The 25,014-nt window shown below is 43.7% G+C and overlaps 5 protein-coding genes across 5 annotated transcripts; 1 reads left to right on the plus strand and 4 right to left on the minus strand.

Annotated features, from left to right (window-relative positions):
* Window positions 1-320: 320 nt before the first annotated feature.
* On the minus strand, window positions 321-1,188 carry GL218_02065 (uncharacterized protein; the record flags this gene model as incomplete). Its single annotated transcript, XM_033578554.1, has 2 exons — window positions 321-1,085; window positions 1,156-1,188. 2 exons carry the CDS (start codon window positions 1,186-1,188, stop codon window positions 321-323), a joined length of 798 nt encoding a protein of 265 aa, XP_033439459.1.
* Window positions 1,189-2,596: 1,408 nt separating this feature from the next.
* GL218_02066 (GTP cyclohydrolase 1) lies at window positions 2,597-3,639 on the minus strand (the record flags this gene model as incomplete). Its single annotated transcript, XM_033578555.1, has 4 exons — window positions 2,597-2,729; window positions 2,789-2,970; window positions 3,021-3,325; window positions 3,378-3,639. 4 exons carry the CDS (start codon window positions 3,637-3,639, stop codon window positions 2,597-2,599), a joined length of 882 nt encoding a protein of 293 aa, XP_033439460.1.
* An 868-nt stretch (window positions 3,640-4,507) lies between these two features.
* On the plus strand, window positions 4,508-5,588 carry GL218_02067 (Transcription initiation factor TFIID subunit 11; the record flags this gene model as incomplete). The annotated part of the gene is made up of 2 exons (XM_033578556.1): window positions 4,508-5,152; window positions 5,226-5,588. The coding sequence occupies 2 exons, from the start codon at window positions 4,508-4,510 to the stop codon at window positions 5,586-5,588; spliced, it is 1,008 nt and encodes a 335-aa protein (XP_033439461.1).
* A 14,146-nt stretch (window positions 5,589-19,734) lies between these two features.
* GL218_02068 (uncharacterized protein) lies at window positions 19,735-20,653 on the minus strand (the record flags this gene model as incomplete). The annotated part of the gene is made up of 2 exons (XM_033578557.1): window positions 19,735-19,934; window positions 20,071-20,653. 2 exons carry the CDS (start codon window positions 20,651-20,653, stop codon window positions 19,735-19,737), a joined length of 783 nt encoding a protein of 260 aa, XP_033439452.1.
* Window positions 20,654-21,239: 586 nt separating this feature from the next.
* On the minus strand, window positions 21,240-23,329 carry GL218_02069 (AAA family ATPase; the record flags this gene model as incomplete). Its single annotated transcript, XM_033578558.1, has 2 exons — window positions 21,240-21,509; window positions 21,587-23,329. The coding sequence occupies 2 exons, from the start codon at window positions 23,327-23,329 to the stop codon at window positions 21,240-21,242; spliced, it is 2,013 nt and encodes a 670-aa protein (XP_033439453.1).
* Window positions 23,330-25,014: the final 1,685 nt, after the last annotated feature.

The following is a 25,014-nucleotide window of genomic DNA, read 5'->3' on the forward strand; positions in this document are numbered from 1 at the left end:
TATGACTGATTGTACGTAATTGATTTGTTTTCAAGACCTCGTTTACTTAACATAATGCTACCTAGGGTACCTCTCTTCATTAACCTCTCTATGCTACATACTAGATTACGTTTGATTATGTACATCTATATACCAAGACGAAAAATTTCACCATAAAATATTATTAGAGAATAAAATAATTATAGGTTAGTTACCTATAAAGGTACCTATAGATAAAGTGTATATGACCCTAATTTACATAGCCCTTTATAAAGTCCTGGAGCTCTGCGTCGCTGAATTCCTTCACGCCGAGTAAATCGTTATCTACTTTCTTGAAGTGGCTACCATATCCTTCTCCCCATATCGCCGCAGCTATAAATGCGACAATACTCGTTATTACCCTTCTCGAGCTCTGCGTAGGCTTGCTTGAGGTGCTCCTCGATGGACTTGACCTCTGACGTCCACCCGTCTGATCCAACCACTTTCTTGGCTTGCTCAAGGAGCTTCTTCAAGGAAATTTGTGCATTATGCACATATACATTGCGGTTCTTGGTCTCCTCAAGGTGCTTAAGTACCTCCGACACGGCCCTGGCGGTCGATGCGATAGTGGTGATGCTGAAAGCCTTGTCACCGCCGTTCCAAAGTGTAATTTTCTTGCCCTTAGGGTCGACGAGAAAGCCATACTGGAGCCCCGTATCCAAGAAAGGCCCGGTGGATATCAGCGTGTATGTTAGAGAACCAGCCGCTGCCTCTTTCTTCAGGACTTCGGTGACGGCCTTCTTTGCTTGGAATGGAGGTAAGCTAAGAGCCTTCTCATTCTCCGCATCTCCACCATATTCCGAGGGGATAAAGCGCTTGACGCCAACTTTAACCGCGGCTTTGATTAGAGGAATTTGGTATGGCAATCCCTCGAAGCCAACGGTTGACACAACCGCATCTTGACCACGGAGCGCCTTCTCAAGTGATTCGGGAGACTCATAATCGATTTCAGCAACAGCTACTGAAGACGGGAAGTTTTTCTTGGTTCCTTTGCGGGCAAGTACGGTGACTTCAAAACCATCTGCGAGGAGCTGTTTTAATACCGTTGGGCCTACGTTGCCGGTAGCCTGTATTATATTGAATTATCAGCTACTGGTTCTCTTTCATGATAGATGAGATGCTTAGGTGAATTCTTACCCCTGCGATTGCAACTTTGGTAATGCTACTCATCTTGTCGAACAAATTCGTTTTTAGTGGTGTCTGTCTCTTAACTAAGGTATGAATATCTTAGAGTTAGGGATGTGTGAATTACTATATAAGATACAAAATATATTTGATGTCGTACTGAGGGTTATATATAGTTTTACCTAGTCCATATCGCTTAAACATGACAAGTAACAAGCATCATACATGGCCATCACATCGGAATTCTATATAGCCCGAAGCCGATGCATTCATCCCATAGGCTCTCTATACGCGTAACGGACAAGATATCGGTGGGAAATGACATCTTGTAGGGCTAAGTGCGGATACCCATGTTTACGACGTCAAAGCTACCTAGCCATACGTGATTCTAAGGGTAGCTGTCGTTACGTAAGCGGGGAAGGACAGTATATACTTCTCGTAATAATACTTGATTAACAATAGAGATTCCAAGTGCGATCTTAGCTCGTTCGGTTGACAGGATGAAGGTAACACTGCGGCCTTTGGCGAGAGTCCTATCTCCGCGCTTATAAATTGAGTACTCTAAACGTTACATAGCCTGGTCTAATAGAGTATCAACCGGAGACAATTCGGCTTTAAAGAGCCAGCTACCTACGTATTTATCACGTAAATGGTGTTGACGTGCTTAATTTAATATCGTATACATAGCCGAATAGAAGCGAGTATATAGAAGCTTAATCCTGTAGCTTTTCGGCCGAACTGGATAGGTCGCCGACTATACGGAGCTACGATCAGATGTCTCGACAAGCCAAGTCAAGCAAATTTTTACTAAAAGCCTGGCCGTCCCCAGTTCAAGACAAATAAATGACTTTTATTTATTTATGTAACTGGGAATATTTACGGGGCTTGGGTCTTAAGCCAGACTAGTCTAATATTACCTACTGTAGTTCTTTTAGGTATAAGATGAAATTATTATAAAAGCTATTTTACAAGTCAATAATGCAATATAGTGGGGTAGAAAAGCATCCATTATCCATCAACTACCATATATGTTACCAACATTGTTAACCTTTTGATTTAAAATTGGCTTCACTTGATGTCATTTTCATCTACTACTAGTAAATACCTAATTTTCTATGATGTTGGGACTTTGGTATAAACCTCGTCTTATCACACATAGAAGATGCAAATACCAATCTCGATCCCATAGTTATTAGCATTTAAATGCCTCAATGAATGCATATATGGTGTAGTTGATAATACACAAAGATAATGTTGAAGAATGTTTTCATAGCCCTGAACGCCACACAGTACCTTCCTTAAAGGCGTTGAGCCTATTGAGCTCTAATATGCATTTCCCATACCGTCTTCATGGATGAGCTTGATGTTGAGATCCCACGCTCTAAAACCCAAACCAAAACGCCTCAAATGCAAATGCATACCTACCTGGAGGTACCTGATCTTATCTTGTGATCTACCTGTATGTCCTATTCAGCCCAACAAGACTGAGGAACTCGTTTCTAGTCTTTTCTTTTCTTTCGAAACAGCCGAGCACGCAACTGGTGATTGTGCTGGTAGTCGTCTTTTCAACACCCCGCATGACCATGCTAGAATAATGGTGGTCAGTGCTTGAACTGATAATAGGAGGTATTGGAATGGTACGTACCAGAGATGGCTTGACTCCATCACAACTGCCACACCCTGAGGTTTTAGAACCTCCATGATAGCATTGGCAACTTCTCTCGTTAGTCTTTCCTGGACTTGCAGTCGGCGGCTGAACATTTCGGCGATACGCGGTAGCTTGGAAATGCCGATAACATTGTTGTTTGGAATGTATCCGATATGCATCTAATATAAAATTAGAACATGAAGTAAAATAGCGAATTGGGATAACTGACCTTCCCAGTAAAGGGTACCAAGTGGTGTTCGCAGAGACTGAATATTTCTATATCTTTCACAATCACCATCTCATTATGGTTCTCATGGAAGATAGCATTGTTCACAATGTCTCTAACGTTTTGTTGATATCCCTTTGTGAAGAAAAGCATCGCTTTCGCATATCGTTTCGGAGTATCAAGAACGCCTTCTCTGTCTGGGTCTTCGCCAACGCACTCTAGAATTGTACGAATGGCTCCTCGCATTTTCTCCAATCTCTCGGCTGCTTGTTCGGAGCTCTCCTCAAGTCGTTCCCGGGTCCCCCGACCTGAATTATGTAAGTGATGGAACTTATTCGTTGAAGACGCTCAGATACGTACTTGGCCGGCTTAGGCCATCAAAGTCAATAACCGGACTAGGTGACCTGGTTTCTATACCCTCAGTCTTAGCCTTCTTGCGCTTCTTCCCACGAGGCTCATCTCTGGGATCTCGTGCTGCTTTGCTGATGCTGTTCCTCCTCTTTAACGACTTAGAATGTCCATTGATCTCTGATATGCCTCCATCTTTCACTTCTTCTCTTCTTCTTCTTGCTAGCCCTCCTATCATCCCGACTTTGGTCGCGCTCTTGTGTTTCGCTGCCATGAACCGAGTCGTCAACATCGGAGACTCCCGTGACGGAGCTGGTAGAAGGATCTGTGTTTGCCATTTCTAAATCGTTGAGCTTTGGGTTAGTGAACTGTACCAATTTGCTTTTCCCTGGCCGAAGCGTCAAACTGGCGCAAGGGTGTTATAAGAGGGGCTGTCTCTGTGTTTAACGTAAGGAAAGTTATGTAGGAACTTACGGAAAGGGAAAATCTGACTGTAAGTTCCAATCAGCTCAATCAAGTTAAGCACATGTATGATGTGCGGAGGCGAAATCCTTGGTGCTTATGGCAGCTGAGATGGAATCTTTTGAATCCCACTCTAATGCAAGCTTTATTAAAGCAGACTAGATTTGCAAGTATCGAAAATTGACTCTTCAATTGTCCGTTATCGCATTATCGTCTTATCACGTTCATACAGTGGTACAGTGCAAGGGTACCTTATGTACCTAAGTCATGTTTATGGGGTTAGCTTCGGCTTATGTAGCTACCTAGTACATAGTACCTAACGCATAATGATGTCTGATCCTTCTTGAATTGCATGCCTGCCAGCCTGCTTGCCTCTGATTGCATGCCCCATGTGGCTTGAGTTTGTGTATCCTTCAGTGGCTCAAGCTCCTCCGTCATTCAGCATACAATCACTCAGCAAAAGTTCCTTAGCAACAACAACTCTCTAATTGTTTTCTATTAGCCATCCACCGTTTTTACGCAGCATCCCCAATCAAGCTGTTCAACTAAAGCATCCGCTACTGTCGCATCTAACCTGACTACGTTACCTGCCTAAGAATTCGGAAGCTCGGATCCGTCGCGCCCTCTAAACCTAGACTTCGAGTGGGCTTCACTAAACTAGGCTTTCTAAATAAGACGAAATGGCATCCCCTCCACGCGCCTACTCGCCTGCGGGTTCTCCGCCATACTCTTCTAGCGCGCAGTTACCATCGAAGAAGCGTGGCTCCACAGCTGCTGATCTCTCATCTCAACCGCCCTCCCTCAAACGTCGCAAAGCATCTGTCATGTCCGTAGCCTCCGTAGGCTCAGCCCATCCTCTTCGACAGACGTCCTTTCCGCCCGACGAATCTCAAATACAAGCCTTTTCTCCGTCCTATCGGCGATCTCCAAGTGTCGATACCATGAGCCTCGTTAGTGGTAGCCAAGTTAGCGGCGCGCCCACGAAAAAAAAACGCGGTAGAAAGTCAAAAGCGGAGCGCGCAAGCGAAGCAGCCGCTGAAGCCATGCGAGATGGCTCTCCGAGCGTCGTAGGAGGTCGCGCACATACTATCGTTAGTAATGCGAGCGGTAATCATACTAGGAAGGACGTCGACCCAGACTCTAGGAAAGAAGAGGAGTTTGAGATACCCGAGAATATGGCTAGCATGTCTGCTGCTCGAACTAAGGAGCAGATCGAAGAAGAAAAGGAGTTAAATGCGCTTCTCAAGACGCAAATGGATGCTCTGCAGTTCGACCGGTATGAGGTCTGGCATCGCCAAACTCTTAAAACGTCAGACGTTAAAAGGGTAAATCATCATATTCTATTAATGGTTACCCCAATTGATTATGGTATGACTAACGATCTTCATCTTTATATAGCATATCAACAGCGTCACGTCGCAGTCGTGTCCTACTAATGTCCATCAAATGATGCAAGTAGTCTGCAAAATGTATCTTGGAGATATCGTCGAGTCCGCACGTGAGGTTCAACAAGAATGGGTACAATTAGGCGAGAAGCAAACCGACTTATCTGACGACGATCTTAAGCCTGCGAACGAGTTATCAAAACACCGCCGACAAGCCCCCTTACGGCCCGAGCATCTTCGCGAAGCATATAGACGCCGAAAGGCCGGTACTGAAAATGGTGGCTCTTTGGGGAGCTTGATGGTTTGGAACCAGCAAACGCAAAACGGAGCTGAAAGATTCGCGGTAAGAGCAGGTGGCCGTCGAATATTCAAATAATGATGTTCCATTGTGGGAATCATCTCTACTTTGACTTCGGGAGGCGCCGGAGCCCAATACTTTGAATATTGAGTATATCCTACTCATAGGCCTACCTACCTTATGACAAAGGTATTGTTGATAATCCACATAATACGATAATACCCAATGCCATGCTTAACAATATCCTCTGTCTATTTAGGTCTTTTACCGTGTACTTATAGAGAGTATATCGGTTAATGTTCAACGCGACATGACCTTACAACACTGTACCTGAATGCCTAGTCAAATCAGCGATACGGGGTCATCCAATTCCAACTAATTCGATCGACCATATGCGGGATCAGATAAGAAGGAAAATGGGTCACATAATCATAGACAACTAGATGACTGAAACACGGCATATCTAGGGCTGTCCTGAAATATATACGTTAGGTACCTAACTATTGCTCTAAAATAAATCTGAGCAAAGACCTGGTTCTCTCATATCTGATATAAGCAAGTTTGATGCACAAATACCTTAGATTAGGTACCATTTGGCATCCGATGACAAGTGTATATCAAGTGTATATCCCTTCATAGTACCTCCAATACTATACCTAGGTCCCTGATCTAGGCCAGGTAGAAATATAGGATTTTAACAAAAGCTTAATTGCATTAATTTACGGAGTAGTTTGATATAAATTATCATGTCTTATACATGAGTATATTGGCTCTATTAAGCACATAATTAAGCATCACAAGGCTAGATGCTTTAAAGCGATCAATTTTACAGTCTTCCAAAGGTAGGTACCTAGGTAAATATTGTAGTTACGTCATTCTTGACAAAAATATTTGGTTTACTTTGACAGCGCTAGCCAGCAGTAGCTTTTGTGGTGCCCCACTACGTAAAGGATCCGTAGTCTAGATTATAGAGTAGCGTAAGCAGACTTTTTTTCATAGTACACCAGCCCTTATAGCTCAGTGGTAGAGCGCAGCACTTGTAATTCTTCTGAAGATATTCTACAAGTCCATGCTGAGGTCCATCGTTCAATCCGGTGTGGGGGCACATTATCTTTTGCAACTTTCTCTTTTTGATTCTTTTTTCCCTACATTTCACTCTCTTAAAGATGTTCTCCGGTTTTTTTTTTGTTGTTTCTTTTTTACTTACCTGCCACCTACCTTAGGTGCTTAATTAATTGCCCCCAGATGTCTTCATCCTTTCTATGACTTCAAAACACATTGCTCCGGCGGCAAAGCAATCCGTATCTATATCTACCTACTTACTACCAATAGGTCATGTTAAATAATGGAATTTAGGCAACAACTATAAAAACAGTATTGATTGACCCAATATGTAGATTGAAATGTCTCATGCTTGTCACAATGTAAAATAATTATTTGGATGTGAATAATCAACGCGCCATGTAAAAACAGGTACTTTGGTTTGTATTTTGCATCATCTAGCATCTGCAAGTTTTCAATCGTAGTCCTGGTGTGGTTGATGTTTAACTACCATCAGGTAGCGCGAACTATATCGATTGACCCTGCGAAGAAATGCGGGCTGGTGAACATCGTATAAAGAAAACTCGGAGCAGATTACCGGTTAGTTAAACGACATACGTTCATCCCTCTGGATATATCAAGTCGGTAAGATCCTTGTAGTTGTGGTAATCTACGAGATTTTTCATAGATACGAAGAGCTAACTGATAGACAAGATTAGGTACTCTTTCAAACGGGACGAGAATAGAGTGGAACAAGTGAGGTACAGATAGACGCTCCTAGGTAACAGAACCCTGGTATGTATCAACCGCGTGCAGCCGCATCGAAAAAGGGCCAGTTCAAATCGCAGAAATACAGTTGCCTAAATCACGGCTCGGAAAGACTGCCAATGAAAGGCATGGGATCTACATTGCGATGGGGGAGACTTGAATTTTGAAAAGACCTGTTACAGACCTTTACGTCCTTTTATAGTGCGAGTTGCAGATCATAGCACCGAGAAACTCGTATTTAGTTATTCGTGGGTGTATAGGTAGATACCGGCAAACTAATGCTGGGTTAGAAAGGATAGTAAATAATATAAAGACCTTTGAGGCGTATCTACTTACTTACTTATCTACCCAAAGGTTATCATCTAAATAGCCAACTATTTATTATTCAGTCTATCTACCTATCTATCTATCAATCATTCACTCGTTTCAATAATTCAACCATCAAAATGTCATCGTCTGCTTATACTAGGCCAGAGTCCGCTATGTATAGCGAACTCGCCAAATCAGAATTCCATCCTCCAATAGATGAACAAGGGCCAAAGACATCACGACCATCAAACCAGTCGTCCTGGAACACTGCAAGATTCGTGCTACGTATTGCATCAACGACCATTGCACTGCCCCTTTTCGGAATATCAGCTTCTGGATTTTCAACAGGAAGGAGGTTCAGCGCATTTCCACTCCTCGCAACACCACTGGTAAGCCTAGCAATCAAGAGACTCGAGTTACCGTCTACTACTATGGTATACTAAGAAGCTAACTTACTACTATATAGGCTTTAGCAGCAATCTTATACGATATGGCAGAATACATCGTCATGTGTGCCCAGAAAAGGAAGTCCGGTATCCGCCCTACTATTTCTCTTGGTTTCGAACTCGTCCTTGGGCTCTGCGGTATGACATTATCGGGAATTCTCATCTATACTACGGTCGTCTCCTACAACTGGCGCATAGAAGACTTTGCCTACAATGCTAAACAGGATAAACCCATCCCCGGATATGTTAGCAGTGGATACTTTTGGATCAAGATGTCTATCGCCGCCAGCTGTCTTGCTTCAATATTATCGTAAGTTCCAGCGAGCTACTATTCTCGTCGTCAATGTATTTTCCAGGTTGACTAATGCTTTCCGCTAGTCTAATCCACTTCGTCCTATTCATTCGTGACTGCGTTGATGTAGACAGGCAGAGGAAGGCTGCGAAGAAATCTCAAGAAGGAGAAAAAGAAATATCAAGGGCTTCAGTTGACCCTAAGGAATCAACGACCCATGTTCCGGAATTAGACTCGAAGGTTGGGCAGAAGAGTGATGACTACGATGGAAATATCGACCTGGAACACTAGTAGCAAAATGAAACTTGATAAAGAGCTATTAGATTATCGGGATAATCTAGAAGAGGTAGGATCGAGAGCAGATTCTTTTGCAACGAGCGTGTGGGGAAAATAGATTTAAGTAATGAATAAGAGGTAGGTAGCTACTACGGAAGTTCAAGATGTTTACCAACTCTATAAAATACTTATAAGGAAGAAAGAATATTCATGGTAAAGAGAAATGAATCTTTTAACCAAAATATGCGCCGAGTGAAGGAGAGGCTTTGAGATATTTCGTTGAAATGATAATACAAGAAAGGATATGTGTAAATAGTACGCATCATACCTAAGGTAGGGAGAGCTTAGTCATCAAAGGGGTCACTCCTAAATCATGTAGCTAAGTATCTTAGATACATGTACCTACGTCTGCCCTTAAGGTATCTATCATCACGCAGAATGCATGACTTTAACACGCTAGTTTTCTTGTTAAGTAAGACTTCGTCTAGATCTAGGTACCAAATATGCAGTGTAGAATATAATGAATGGTCCTATTTGTTAGTATCATTTTTCATTTTTCATTTATCATTTTGATTATTGATTTACGATAAATGATTTGAGACTAAATTGGAAGTTGAGTAGCGTAGTATGTTTAATGCTGCTCTAGCTAGTGGTGATATTTATAACATAGGACTATGTAAATATGTAAAGGCGTCTAGTCGATGGTGAAAACATAGTTCTGACGTCGAGACCCCATTGGATGAAGAACATCCCATTGCTGTATTAGTCACCCTTTCTTCGCCGACACTTGTTATGTCTGATGAGTGGATATGCATATGCCGTGGCCGTGGCCGTGGCCGTAGATTACCCAGAATGCCTATAGGCGGACTTTCTCAGGTATCAAAAGGTAAGTTTGCCAAGATACGTGTTGGCTGGATTGTGCTTCACGGTAGCAGGCTGCTTCAACATGCCAGGAAAAAAAAACAGAGCATTGATGATGGCTATAGATCTTCCTATGCTTTTGGAAAAATTTGAAAATATCGGCAGTCGACGGGAAGGGAGTGGACCAGGTGGCTGTCCGGTATATGTCTCATGGCCACTAGTCCTTGATTCTGGTTTCTCTCATCCCAATACTTCGAATTGTACTAATTTGAAAGATTTCCGAGGTTTGAAGTATAGCATCTAATGGAAACTCTAAATGATTTCCATCTGCTTCAATTACGGTGCTTGGCACGATTGGGTAGGGTGAGTACTAGGAGTAGTCGTATTTTAGATTCGGGACCTTCACTTGTGTATAACAAGCCTAACGTATACGAGCGGGCGATCTAACCGTGCGATGATGCTAGTCGCTGTAGATGAGAATATTGAGGTTTGACTAAAATAGGTTATCGCATTGCGTATCGCGCCAAAAATGTGATGGGAGTGTATGATGTCGTTGAGGTCGGTGATAGCAGCAAGGTCGGGGGTAAACGACGGTTATGTTAAGCGATTTATCATATGGCCGATCACGATATCAGAAAGCATGTAATGAACAACTGCCAGAATAATTTCATTGGCCTATGTTTAATGAAAGGCGCCGAAGTATTGTATAGTAATTGATACCTTCGTTATAAAGAATATGAGCGCCAAAAACAATCAAAAGGGGGCAGGGGATAAGGGGAATATATGTGACATACCTGATGCGATGGTATTGGGGGGAGAGGGGGGAATAGCACAGAAATATCATGAGATCAAGTTATGAAATCATGCGGGACTTGCGATATATTGTAGTGAAGTTGCGTAATGAGATGTGAACCACCCATTTTTAGTCCCCTCGATCTATGTTTTCTTCGATCTGAAGGCAAAATAAATACCATTTCCTGGTAGCCATCTAAATTCAGAATATAATACCTAGGTAGGTATTGAAAGAAGAAGATTCTCTAAATGAATAGTCCATAATGGGCATGGCTTCAAAGAGGTAAGGGTTAACCGAGGATTATGTCTTCCGGTTGACCAGTCAATCGGTCTTCGATATCCTTGTAACGATCCTGCGGGTTAGGAATTGCTTCCTTCTCTACTATAACGACAACCTCTAGCCTTGTCAATCTAGTGTCGATACCAGGACCCTTTTTCCACTCATCGAAACGCTTTAGGAGAGCCGTTTCGTGGTCATTTTTCTTGACCCGAATCATGGCCTTATTCCTCTTGTCCACACCCTTCACGGCAATTCTCATTAAATAAAGCGTCTCGACATTATGCCACGATCGTTAATGGTTTGCCAGCATGGCTCTGTTGTAGGAGGTAAGTTAGGCGATTCTGCTTGTATAGCTAAGCATCGCACCATAGAACGGTCACGTAGATCGTACTGGTGTCGAGCACAATAGCATCCACGGCAACCACCATGGCAGGGCTCAAATATTAAAATATCGTCAGCAGAAATAGCCTGGATTGTTCTAGTGTGAAAGAACCTGCGGCTGGAATATACATTGCAAGAGCTTCAGGTAATGAAGTCGCGCGACCCATCGCGACAGGCGGCATGTATTAAACCAGGTAGGTTGTTCGTTCTGAACCTCAAATTGAGCTTCGGTATATGATAGTGAATATCGGTTCATGATATATACTAGACGTGGTTCTATGGCGGCCTCCCATATCATCATTTTGAGTTCGTCCGGGAGATCAGAATACTTATCAAACTTGGTGAGCGGCTTCAAAAAGCGTGGAGAGCGGCGAACGTGTCCGCCAACAGCAGTGCGGTTAGTTTTAAGCCGTTTGGCTGACTTTCGCTTTCGCCTTTATCCTGAGGTTCGACGATTAGATTTGCGGCCTCTGGTATTACAGCACTTCATTATTGAGGCGAGCAGATCGACGAGTTAGTTTCGGAGCTGGCCAGTTAAAGGGTGTGATGTGGGTGCATTTTCTAACGGCAACGATTCAAGAAGCTGAACCTGATTTCTCATCACGCCAGCCACATCATCGTTAACTTCGTCGGAGTCGCCAATCTGGTCATCCATAATGGAGCTAACATCTCTCGGTCTTCAAGTTAGATACATTCCGGTTGGATATGTGTTCTTGGACGAGTTTTGAAGTCTACGTTGAGTGAAGTAGTGGTAATATACGGGATAGCATCAGCTAAGTCGGCGAGGTGGGATTGGTCATAGATCGTGTCACTGGACGGGTATAAGGCCTCGAGCCGGTTAGGGACGAGGGGAGGATACTGCTATGTGTAGGCGTCGTCATCATGGGTGAATCTGTCATTTCCATGTCGTGCTGGTGGTCAGGCTGAAAATTGAAACCTGATTCACGTTTCTTACCATCCACATGATTGTCCACGTAACTGTCCTCAATTCCATCTTCGACCTCATTGAGCTTGCCATTTTGAATTCGGGAAAATAAACTATCCTGGTTATTCTCCTGTTCTTGACTTGTACCTAATATAGCAAGGCAAAGTGCTAAGTTGGGTAATTACAACTAAGGTAAGATAAGATGAATGATATCCGTCGAGAACGTAAGTTGGTTGCGAAGTCGCAATAATATGTAAATTCCCACAGGGCTTTAATTGCGCACGTGGATAAGAAGTCCTAGTAGGTGGTGGTACAAGCGTTAAGCTGTGCAGTAGCTGCTGTGACGCTAAAAAGGTATGTACGTTATGTATCTTAAGTACCTAGGGAGGTAGGTACCAAACCTTAGGAGGTAGGTACCTAGGTTTTGTGAAAATGTCGAGAATAGAATCAAGGAAACCCGATTTAAAACTAAAGACAAGCTCCGGTAATTTCGAACGAAATAGTAAAAAGGACACAATATTCTATCTGCCCGTCGAATTCTTCCTTTGTCGCTAGAGCTGAGTGATTGAGTGTAGCGTAAAGTACCTACTAACCTAGGTAGATTTCACTAGGGCTGCTGGGTTACTGAGGGTGATTGAGTAAAGAGCTGAGGAGCGCAAAACGGTGATCACGGAAGGCGTACGACTTCAAGAAATGTGCATACGATAAATAGGTAGACGAGCCTTGTAACGCAATAATTTCTCCGAAACCTTAGGTAGGATGTAGGTAACTTTCATCTTCGCATCAAGACATGGTAAAGTTCAAAAGTTGGTAAGTTACTACCTTCAAAGGCTTGATGCGGGGCAATCATGGAGGAAGATAAGAATGAATGGGCGCTACAACGGCCTGATTAGTGGGGCTTCACCAACGTGGCAGGCGCGGAAACTGCAGATAGTATGTTTTGCCACTTTTAGCGCGCTGGCCCCCTGTAGCTTTATATAGGCGCTTACTTTAGGTACCTGAGTACCTGAGTACTTGATTTTAGACGTCTCTCAGTTGATGGCCCGGCTGTTAATTGTGCAGCATATACACATATCTTAAACATATACAGTACCTATACACTTTCCAATTAAGTCTTAATTATTTAAATACTTATATTGAACCTATAACATACTATAGTATCATACGGGTCCCTGTTCTCATAATATATCTACCTAGTTAAGCACTTTTTTAATAACTACCTTCTATGCCATGAACAGCGTATCTTCTCTTGCGTGTAAGAGTGTTCAGAGTGTAAGCAACATCGTCAACCCTCTCAGCTAAGCGAAAAGGTTGGGATTACTAATTCTATTCCATGGTCAATAATCTTAGAGTTTAACAGTTTTTATCAAAGGAAAGAACGAACACATCTAAGATCAAACTACTAGTTTAGTTTAATACTATTCATAGGTACTAGACTAAGCATCGCATTAACCCGAAGATGCAATAGTAAATTTCCTAACCAACAAATATCTATAGGTAATACTAACATCTACACTAAACTTTAGGCGTATCTCAAAAACGGTAGTAACATCTTTAAGTTACCAATAAAATGAAAATAAAAATGATCCGGTTCTAGTGTTCTATGAATTACCTGCATCTTTCCAACACGTTTAAAAAACGATTTTAAGAGAAAACATTATTTCAGAGACTACCAAAGTACGTCTGTAACCACAAGAATGAATGTATTCAAGCATCCAATTACTGTGGAAATGATTTAGATGTATTTTAGATATACTATCATATAGCTTTATGAAACAATTTGTTAAGCAATTACTCTTATGGTACTTGAACGTAGTTAGTAAAGGTTTGGAGTTCTAATTAAATACTCATTATTTGCGAGCTTTCCTAGCCTGCAGATAAAGTTGTTTTTCTATTTACTAAAAGAGCAATAACTATGTGTGCTCGGAGTAACATAAGAAAGAAATCGCTTACCTAGAAGGCACTATACAAGTTCATACCAATCACTTCAGTCAGTCACTATGTAAGCCTAGGAAGCTTATATCCTATAATATTTACGTTCTACGTCACTTGGCCACCTTATTATGATACCTGTCACTTAGTTCCACCTAACACCTCTGGAAGGCGATTATCGGTCACTTTCTCTCCAGTGTGCTACCTATTACCTACAAAATCAGTATCTGAGCAAGCTTGTACACACACATCACTACCAAGCATCACTATGTGATTCATTATATGTGAGTGCTTTAATTTGATGTCCAGTTCAAAGTTCGATGGTTCCCTCCTTCCAGGCGCTCTTAAAATGCATCTCCTCCCCCCCTCATATTTAACACCCATTTATTCACTCCGAAATCCTAGAATCCTAATACGATATCCAACCATCAAATTTCCCTTCGATAGTCGACTTAACTGACATAGTTCCGGTAATCTACCATTTAGGTCCTCGAGAGCATTATCCAACCATGTGCCGCGCATACGCTTGGTGGTTCTACTGCCTAACCTGCGGCAGAGGTCCATTGAACACCCATCCTTGTGTACGTAATGGGTTTCTTTTCTTGTTCCCTGGCTTCGGATATCCCTATCTTATACCTACGTAGGTTTGGGTATGGGCGCTAACTTGTAATGTCAAAGTACGTCTGGCAGACCGTTTGCGATAACTCTTACGCAAGAACTTCACTGTGTCCAAATCTGAGAACCGATAGGTGCGAGTCCCGCGGGGACGATTGCTCAGGATGGAACAAACAACACTTACCTCCACCTCCACCACCTTTTCCTAAAGATGAAAAGACCCCTAAGACTACTTGAACGTGGTTAAGGGAAACCTTGAGTAAATGGGAGCAATGGATATAGACTGCGAGTGAGTATGCGGTATAAAGTAGTCTGAGGCGCTTGAGTTATTACTTTTAATTTAATATAACTACCATTCCTCATTTATTCATTTCTTTCTACGGCACAATACATTTTGTTCGTAATCTCCCCGTATATCAAATAAACCATCTTGGCGCTTATATTGCTTCCAGCTACTTGGTGGTAAGTAACCTACATTATAGCACTGTTAATAATACCGTCATCTTGAAGATATCACGCGCCACAATATTTATCTGGTAACACTTGGAGTACCTTATGCGGCTTTGAAGGTAGTATTGAAATATCACAGTAGAGCAGGCTGACGTTGTTACTTCAGGTAATATATATCACGGATTAAGTATTCCGGATCCCAGTGTTCAAGAAATATGTTACAACAAGCTAACGGTTTATAGATTTACCGAACCAAATGTTTAGAGAGGGAACAGCGATTATTTTTAAACCATGTTTTGCTTCCGTTCTGTTTTATTTCTATGCTTACGTATAGAAACAACAATACCGTTACCTGGGTGTTCAGACGAAATATATAATATTAGGCCGCCACTTAATGTAACGGTAAAAAAGATTGGCATAGCCAGCGATTTCAGAAACGTCAAAGAAAACAAGCGAAAGACTCTCAACACAACTATTTTTACGTTTAACTAATCGATCGACTTGTACAAGATAGGAAAGATGGCATCCGGAACACCGAATAGAAAGGAGAAGTTAAGCTTTGGTATAGAGATGGAATTCTTTATAGCATGGCGCGCTGAAAGTTACACCGGCACAGTACCGTGCCTCCAGGATTCGAGTCAAAGCCTGGGGGTCCTCTGGTGGTTAGGGGGAGCTGGGCGAGGGAAAATGACAGGGTGGGTGCTCTGGCTCTTATGATAGACGAAGCATTCCCATCGCCGCGGCAACAGTCGCCCCGTCGGGGGAAAGGGCACCGGACTACTCAAATGATGCGTGGCATCATCTTTACCAGTTCGCCGCTGGGATGTATCCTTAGACTCTACCCTACAAAGGCTACCCGTACCGCTGAGAGATAAAACCGGCGAAGATTTCGGATGGGTCGGTGTCGAAGTTGTCTCACCAGCTCTCTGGGCCACGGATGAGGGCTTCGAGGAAGTCCGAAGAATGTGTGAGTTCCTTCAGGCAAACTTTTTGACATACACTTCTCCTGAAGCTGGCTTCCATGTGCACGTAGGTAAAGGAAACGAATGGCTACCTCTAGACTCATTTAAAAGATTGCCGCTCTTCTCTATGCAGCAGATCCGATATTAGCTCAGTCTCACCCTGAACATAGGCGCGATAATATATGGTGTTTGAGCCACGCCTTTATGCTAATGTTTCCCTGGGGGCCAAGAACCCCCTATCCAAGTCCAGCCTGATCCCCCAGACGAACCAACCAAGGTCGTGGAGCAATCAGCGTATACCGGTTACATGGAGCGCATACAGAAATTTCTCCGAAGTTGGGTAGGTCGTGATGAGCCTCCGCAGGAAAGTCAAGTCCTAGAAATCATCAATTCCCTCCCCGACCAACTGTAAGTAGCATTAATATCAATCGGGATTCGTTAGAATGGATCTTGTGTTATCATGGGCTAACCCTCGGGGAGGTGCATGACCCCCGAACTTACAAGCCGATTCCGATGAGGACTGCTGTTGCCGAAATTCTAACATCACCGGATAGAAAGTCCATTGCAAGGCTCATGAATATTGGACAGAAAAGAGGAGCATATAGTTTTTCACAGCTCGAGAGGAAACATAAAAGAACAATTGAGTTTCGCCAGGCTGCTAGCATGGTTGACCCAGTTGAAGTTATCGCTTATGCAAGAATTGCGGTAGGTCTTTGCCAGTTTGCTGCAAGTGCTAGCCATGTAGATTTCTCTAGAGTAATTCTTGACTGCGAAACGGCAGAGGAACATCCCTCTTGGTATGACGTATATGATCTCCTTAGAGAGGTAGACCTCTACCCTGAAGCTCAAATTGTACAGGCAGTTTTATCAGGGGCGATGACTGATGCTATGCGAAGAGAATATTGGTTGAGTCGTGGGCACGAGCCACGTCCATAACAGTCCATGTGACCCTCCTCCAGGAGAGGCAACGTGAGATTGCCTTGGTTCTCAGGACCTCTAGTGAATGATTGATTGAAATTCAATGATATGACGTGGAGGTTCTGCCGGAATTTGTTTTTTAAGATATAATTGACTAATAGGGATATATTATTAAAAAACTCTTTGAATTGCAATTGTTCCAAGTTCAAAGACATGATATGAAGTAGGATAAAGAAATAGTTTTGCACTGAGTGGTTTTGACACCACTACATAATTGAAACAGTCCGTAGATATGTAAACTCCAACGCAATTTATTAATGTAAAACCCTAATACTATATCGATATTTCGTAGGTTGACATGTTTATTACACCAGATATGTACTGATCTTATAATGTGTGTTGATTTGATTTACGCTAATTCCGCTTCGTCCATATTTCTAATAAAAAGGCTGTACCATTGAACACCTTTAATATGCGCAGAGATACTAAGCTTCTCGTCGACTGTGTGAATTCCATCGAGCCCTTCTTGTTCGGGATCCCAGCCCGGACCATACCGAAAGATATACTTTGTTAAGTCCCAGTAATATCTTGTGTCAGTATTTCCCGTCATAATTCCTGGCGAAACAAGAAGGGTCTCGCCGTAAAGAGCTCTGCTAGTTCCGGAGAGCACCGAATATGGCGTCACCTCATCAACAGACGTTGGCGTACGGGTGCGGGTTCCAGCGTGTTTGCCATTAAGTTAAGGGTGATAGATCGAGGCGTTTCTGGCTCGTCGTTGAAGGCGTGAACCGTGAGATTATGCTTATCAGCAACTTGTTCGGCTAACCTTATGAGCTTTTTTGTACATCAGATGAATGCTCGCCAACGTTGACTCGGTGGTCGACAAGTACTCGAATACGTTCGGGGAGTGCATTGCTCTTGACGCCTCCGCTGATGATATCGGGCGCTACCGATGTTGTGAACAGATATTTAACAATATCGCCCGCCTTTGCTGCCTCTAAAGCAAGCTTGTCTTTCCCAGTTCGCCCGTCGTGAGATGGAAGAAGCTTCTTTAATTTGGAAGGGAATTCTGCACCATGAACAGCACCGCATTGCAGGAGACTAAGGAAAGGGTTATCAGGGTGTAAGTACGGCTCGTATGGATTAGCTAAATCGTGATCCATAATTAGTAATTATTCCGAGGGTTTGTTTAGGGGTCTTAGTGATGTAATATAGATTGAACTCCAAGGACTATCTCCGCAATGAAAGAAAGGTGTGGGCTACTAACCTTCAATGGTAGTGATAAGTTCTGCCATGACTCCTATTCCGTTATGCGCCGGAGGAACTGATGAGTGGCCACCGGGCATACGAATGATGATTTCAACATCTATAGCGCCCTTTTCAGCAACGCCAGGAAGGGCAAATGTAGAGCCCCAAGCAGTCGATGTTCCAGCCCCCTCGTCAACAATAACTCAGCACCATCTTCTCCATAATGGGAAACCAATGCTTTGGCGAGCTGTGCAGCTCCTTGTGCCCCTGAAATCTCTTCGTCAAACCCGAACGATAGGATTAAAGTTCTCTTTGGCTTGAACCCCGCATCTATGAGCAATTCGACAGCCTCCATAATCCGATGAGGTTATTCTTACAGTCGGAAGACCCTCGACCCCAGATAAAACGACCATCAAAATAGCCGCTAAAGGGAGGATGGGTCCATTGGTCAATAGTCGACTCAGCTACGGGAACGACATCTTGATGGGCCATGAGGACGGTCGGTTTCAGGGTCTCATCCGATCCCTGCCAAGTGTAAATAGCCCATGAGTGTTGACCCTTTGAAGTGTCAAGGTCTTATGAATGAGTGGGAATGTTTTTTTCTAGATACGCCGCAAAGTCGAACAAGACGTCCCATCGCTCATCTTCCCAACGGGCCCAAGGTCATCATACGAACTGCGTAGGGATCTTAATAGCTCCGGCTAGCCGAACTATCGTGTCATTAAGAAAGATGGGCGAGGTGATGTAATCTTTCAACTTAGAGAGAGCAGGACTATCATGCTGTGGGAAAAGAGGCTCGACCTGCGGACAATATGCTAACTTTTCCAACGCGGAATACCTCGTGCGTGAAGAAAAGAATACGTCATAGGTGTTCCCTAGTAGTACGAGAGCTACTACGACTTGAACTAAGGTTACCCAAATAGATCTCGAATGAGGGCGCGAGGCGGCAGCACTTGACTGCGGGAGAAGCTCCCCTTTTGCACGCATCATGAGGCTATTAATTCAGAAAAAAATATAAGAAGCATTGAACTCATCTAGATTACCTACCTACCTACCTAAGGTACGATGTTCTGCTCTCTTATCAAAGATGGATCGAAACGCAGCCGAGGACCGGATTTGGCGGCACGGACCCCTCAAACTACCTCATTTAAGAAGTTCGGATTGCTATTTGCCCGAGTTTACAAGGGGTTATCGTATTGGAATTTGCTTACCTAGATCTACGAGAGATACCTATGTATTCCCGTCCATCTGTCCTGCTTTCCTCCCATTTGAACCAAGCTCTCAGATCTAGTACGGTGGAATGAGCATTTACAACGAAATTTGTTGAGACAGTATTTTGATCACAAAACCCTCTATAGCCGACCAATTCTTTTCTCTCAAAGTGAGTCGAATAAGCTGATCAACTTGTAAGAGCCTTGTATGATTTCGGTCAACTCCAAGTCTACGGCTTGCGTGAGAAGACGTCATGTAGTCCCGCCCACCATATCAATGCGGGAGAGTCTGCATGGAGACTCCTGAAAGGACAACACACAGTTCTAGGCTAAGATAATTTATCAACAATACAACCGATAACATTCCGACCAAAACCAAACGCCAGCTACAACCTGACCCATTAGGTCTTATTTAACTCGGCTAAACAGAACAAAATGTTGTATTTGTATTGTTGGCCGACTACCATCTCTATAGCCTCCCTTTAAACTAGATTACTCCTTTTACGATTGCAATAACCTATATACTCGTCCCTCCAGACCCTCGATCAGCATCCCAAGAGAAGGGCTCAATCTCAATCCCAGGCTCGCGCATCATCGCGCGCTCCAGCCAACTAGCGTAACCCTCGAAACCGCCGACGCTCCCAATAACCCTCGCACGACGCACACCCCGTACGTCTTCGAACAGCCGTAACGCATCCGGGCCCGAGCCGCGCCACACTATATAGACAAGAGTCAGAGTTGACCAATAGGTAATCCAGAGGTAATGGCATCGAAATAGAAAAAAAAAAAAAAAAAAGGTGTTTAAACACCCGAGGCGAGCGAATAGAGCAGAGAGAAAGTTCGCATTACACACCGGCTTGCCATGCATCGATAACAATCTCTTCCTTATTACTCAGTTGCATCGCCGCCTGCGCGCGGTCGTACACCGGCTCCGCGTCCAGCCGCACGCACACGTGAAAACGGGTTATAAGGCCGGAGAGGCGCGCCGAGAGCACGGGGTCGTAGGCACGGCGTAGTCGGGGAAGCGATGTTAATAATGTGTCGTGCGCTAGGAAAGTGTTGCGCCGATATAGGAGAGGTAACGCCTCGGCGTGCAGCTGCCGGTTTGCGCGCAGTATTGCTGGGTGCAGCGGCGACGGCGTCCGACGTTGCCCGTACTGGTAGTATGTTTTCTGCGAAGGAGAGGGGGCGTTTGAGGGTAGGACGAGTAGGTACTTGAAGATCTCGAGACGGATCTCTAAGGGGAGGGCTAGGAAGGGGCTAGGAGCTTTCCCCTCGTCTTCCTTGTTCTCGTTCTCTGATGCCGCATACTCTTCGACTTCGGGCGGCGACGGTGTATTGGGCGAGGTAATTTTAACCGGGGAAACCGGTCTAGTATCTCTTTTTAAATGCGCCAGAGGCCAACAAGACCCATCCGATGTGTTCATCAAGTCCATGATGTTTATTAGTTACACAGACATGTGCACGTTGAAGGGAGAGGATTGAAGTGTTGATGGTAGTACCCGCCACTCTACCCCTCAGTGTTCAAAATTATACGATAGTAAGAAAATGAAGACGCAGTATTATAATGACTCTAAGAACCCACACGAGACCGTGATATTGGGCGATATTAGACGGGTAGTGACCTATGTTATCAATTTATTCTACCTTGCGCTGATGCTGAGCGAGTGTCTAGGGTAGATAATGGAAATAAGACGGGAGGATCATCACTGCATGCCAATGTAACCTCTCCTGCGTCTTTGACCCTTACTTAAATAGTGCCCATTTACGTGATGTGGCATCTTGGCGGCTAAGATAAGAGAGTGTATGATCTACGGCCTATGAAGTTCCCGGGAATAAAAAAAGAAACATGACATAGTGTATTCGTAAATAGAAAAAGGAAACCAACAAAGGTAAGGAAAATACGTATATCAGCTTAGATCTAGGCTCTAAGATCTAAGAATAATCTTTTTTGCCATCATGTAGTCAGCCAATAACTCGTCTTAGAAGATGCCCTTAGAGGCTGACGGATTGTCACCCCCTTCAACCTTCGAGCCTTAGCCCATCATCTACCGCGATGTAGTTATATCCCCCATTCAACTTTTTGATATAATCATCAAACTTACTAGCAGTATCGATGATAAGCTTGATCTTCGCATAATCAAGCTTGCAATTCTCCGGATTTTGCTGCTGCTTTCGTTCCCATCGGGTATACTGCCGTGCATTCGTGATGGCGTTCCGGATCTCCCTTCCGTTCATCTCAAACTGGGCCAAGTCCTTGATGTGATCTTTTAGATCGGCAGCATCAATCTCCTATTACATGATTGAATTAGCAAAGTTCTCGAAGTATATTTAACTACTCGCCCATAGTTATTGTGCTGGGTACCAACCTCTTCTTCAAAGTCCTGTACGCGTGAGATAAAATTTCCCCAGATCTTAGAGCGGTCATTAAAGCTCAGATAGTTGTAGTGGATAGCCAACTGGATGCGCGACTTGAAAGCTTCGTCGAAGGTGCCGACTCTATTGCTCGTCAAAACCAATATCCCCTCATAATATTCGAGTACTCGAAGGAACACGGATACCAGCGCATTCCGATGAAGGTCCTGGAGACTACGCTGTTCAAGAAACACGTCGGCTTCATCTAATAGGACAACACACCCCCAGGTCTTTCCGAGATGCAGAACGGACTCGAGATAATTCTCGACAGCTTCTGGCTCCGTTCCGATGTCACCACAAGTAACAGGATAGAGTGGCTTCCGGGCAATCTCGGCCACACTCTCAGCTGTCAGAGTCTTGCCTGTGCCGGGACCTCCATGAAGCAACATGATTAAGCCATTCCCTTTGCCACTTATGAGATCTGTTGACCTCTTCGATTCCACCTGGTCGCTGACGAGAGCCAGAATCAATTTCTTGGTCTTCTCTTCAAGAACAAGTCTCTCAAAAGCCGTCTTATTCCATACTACTTCGCCTAAATTATCGACCTTTAGATCCAACCATTTCTTCTTCTTAAGGTTGAAGCCCTTGATAATCGAAGGCAATACGTATAAAAACTCGTCAGAAGGCGGGTAGTCTCGCTTCATCGCTTCGGGACTCAGGTCATCTGTCTCTGGGTGGTCTGGGGATATCCACCGGGTAATATCGCGTTTCTTATCTGGCTTATGCAACTCACGATATACCATCATGTCGATCATATATCTTTCGTCGTCCGAATCGTGTAACTGTCGATTTTCATCTTCATGATATGATACTAGCTGCTTCGTACGACACTTCCAGATCCATTCCCCCCTGCGTTGCAGTTTAGCTCTTAGGTTTTCGTCCACATAGTCTAAAGGACAAATGTTCAAGCCATTGATTTCCAGCTTCGAATTATAGTTGTCATCTATTTCCCATTTTAAATGGGTCGACTTATGTGAAAATACTCCATCAAAGGTCCAGTGGCGAGCTTGAATAGTGTATTTTATCATCGATGCCTTTCCCGGCGTCTTCCTTTTGCCGTCTTTGATTCGATCTTCGGTAACCCAGGAACTGCATATGAGGCCCCTTGCTTCATCGGTCTCTTTCTGCACGATCACGTCGCCAGGTTTGAAAAGGTATTGAAAGTATCGTTTCGTGATTCTACCGCTTCCAATTATTTTCTCGGCATCATCGTACTCATTTTCAAAATTAGACATAACATAATCAAGTAATAACTGAAACTGTTGCTTCTCCGGGTTTTCCAGTGACTCGAGGAACGGACCCATGGATTGTCTCGAGGCGTGGTAAAAGGCAGGATATGGAGCTAAAAGCTCGGTCGAGCCATCGACATCGGTAAAATGTCGATCTGGAGCATCTGTCCTCCCTATTTCACCCATGACGTCTGTACTGAAGCCATAGAACGACATGAATTTCGTAACAGTCGTGGTTAGATCCGCAGTAGTTGTCTCTATCATCTCCGTGTCGTGTTTTGGCACGGATAAGGTATGATCGATACCCCTTTTTCTCGAGACGGGGACAGAAAAGTCTCTGTATACAACGAAGCAAATTTCCGGGTTCCTTTCAAGATACGACTGTATGTCTCGTACTGGAAGATTGCCCGCCAAAGCCTCACCCTTTGCGTTTTCGCCCTCCATCCACTGTGGTTCATCAAGATACATCCGCTTAGGGCCTTTTGGAGCTGTCACGCGATATACTCTCTGGAATCTAGGCTCCGGTGGTGGGAGCACCCCGGTTGTGCAGAAGTCTGATATACATGCTTGCAGACTCTTCAAGCTTTCTCTCAAAGCCGACAAATTTACAGTGGATTCCTCTGGCGTATCTAACACTGTTGATATTAAGCGGGAACAATTGCTTAACACGGGATGCTGAGCAAAAGCTGCTTCTGAACTGGTAGACTGAAGATTAGATTTGTAGTAGTCTTCAACTCCCGGGCTCTGAACAGTTGTTTGTTGGTGACTGATTTGTGCATCTTGCTCCATACGAGCCATCGTTAGTCTTTTTTTATTCTGTTGCTCGAGAAGCATCAATTGCATCTGATAATCTGCGAGCGCGTGCTCACTACCTGTTATTTCCTTATCGAGTCTGGGTGTCGTGGAATCGGTAACCTTGATATCCTCACGATCTTTAAGCCCTTGTACCTTTTTGTCGGGTTGTATGGCCTGTAATATTTGAGCTGCGAGTTGAAACTCGCTATCGTGGGTTCGGTCTGCTGAAATAGTATTCTGTACTAAATGTGGCCTGTTCCTAAATCTATACTCTCCTCTTAGTTCTCCATTGTCGTTGTCTCCAACCACGTTTTTCTCCTCAATTGTCATCCTCCTTGTCGGTATCGATATAGCTAGCAATGGAGTTGTTGGAAGGTATTTGGTCTTTTTGATGTTCCATGCCAGATTCTGCTTCTAACAGAGAGGAGATCTCACATCCCCCGCCTTCAGCTCTGCTGCCTGCTGCTGCTGCCTGCTGCCTGATGACATATGCATATGCATGTACATGTGCATGTGCCCTAATGTCACAAAACTTGGCGTTAGAACGCCTCGCACATAAATAGATGCGTAAAAGCGTCTACCATATCGCAGGCGAATTCAAGAGTCCAGGTCCAGTAGCAGGTTTCAGACTACCAACTTAATCAAGTCTCATCCTTGATGATGGTGAAAGGACTGAGGTAATTGCGATTCCACATCCAGAATTTCTGTGTCCAGTCTACCATAATAATTCGATAGGCCGATGTTAAGTCACATGGGTCAATAAAGAAGCGGTTGTGAACAAGAAGGCAGACTTAGGTATCTATGAGAACTCGAGGTCATTTAAAGCTGGATCAATTAGCCGTAGGGAAATGGGAGTGGGAGGCGTAAGCGTTCGTATTTTTCCAACACCTTAGGTATATACTTGGGCTGCAATACAATGTTAGCTAGTTCTTAGATCATATAATAAATAGGTAGCACGTTTGGCACCCGCTGTCTTCTGTTGCTACCCGAAGTTCTATTCATTTCGTTCTGCATATCAAGTAGTGGTCGTTATACACAAATTACCATCATACAATTGTTCAAACTATCTATCCGTCCAATACGTCTCATCTAAAAAGTTTAGTCTAATTATAAGTTTTATCTCAGAAAATCCCCTTTAATTTATTTATAGGTAATAGGGGTATGACCACTATCATCCGCTGAATTTTGACATACCTTCTTTCATACTTTAGCCAGGAATTATTGAGCGAATGATTCCCTTAACGAAAATATTGTCACATACGTTATAAATAATTGGAAGAGTTCATGAATTTAGAAACTTGTATCTTATATTTATGTGATATGGGGGATAACAGGAAGAAATTACGAGCTATCACTAC

The sequence above is a fragment of the Daldinia childiae genome (assembly GCF_008694065.1).
Source record: "Daldinia childiae strain JS-1345 chromosome Unknown Scaffold2, whole genome shotgun sequence".
NCBI lineage: Eukaryota > Fungi > Ascomycota > Sordariomycetes > Xylariales > Hypoxylaceae > Daldinia > Daldinia childiae.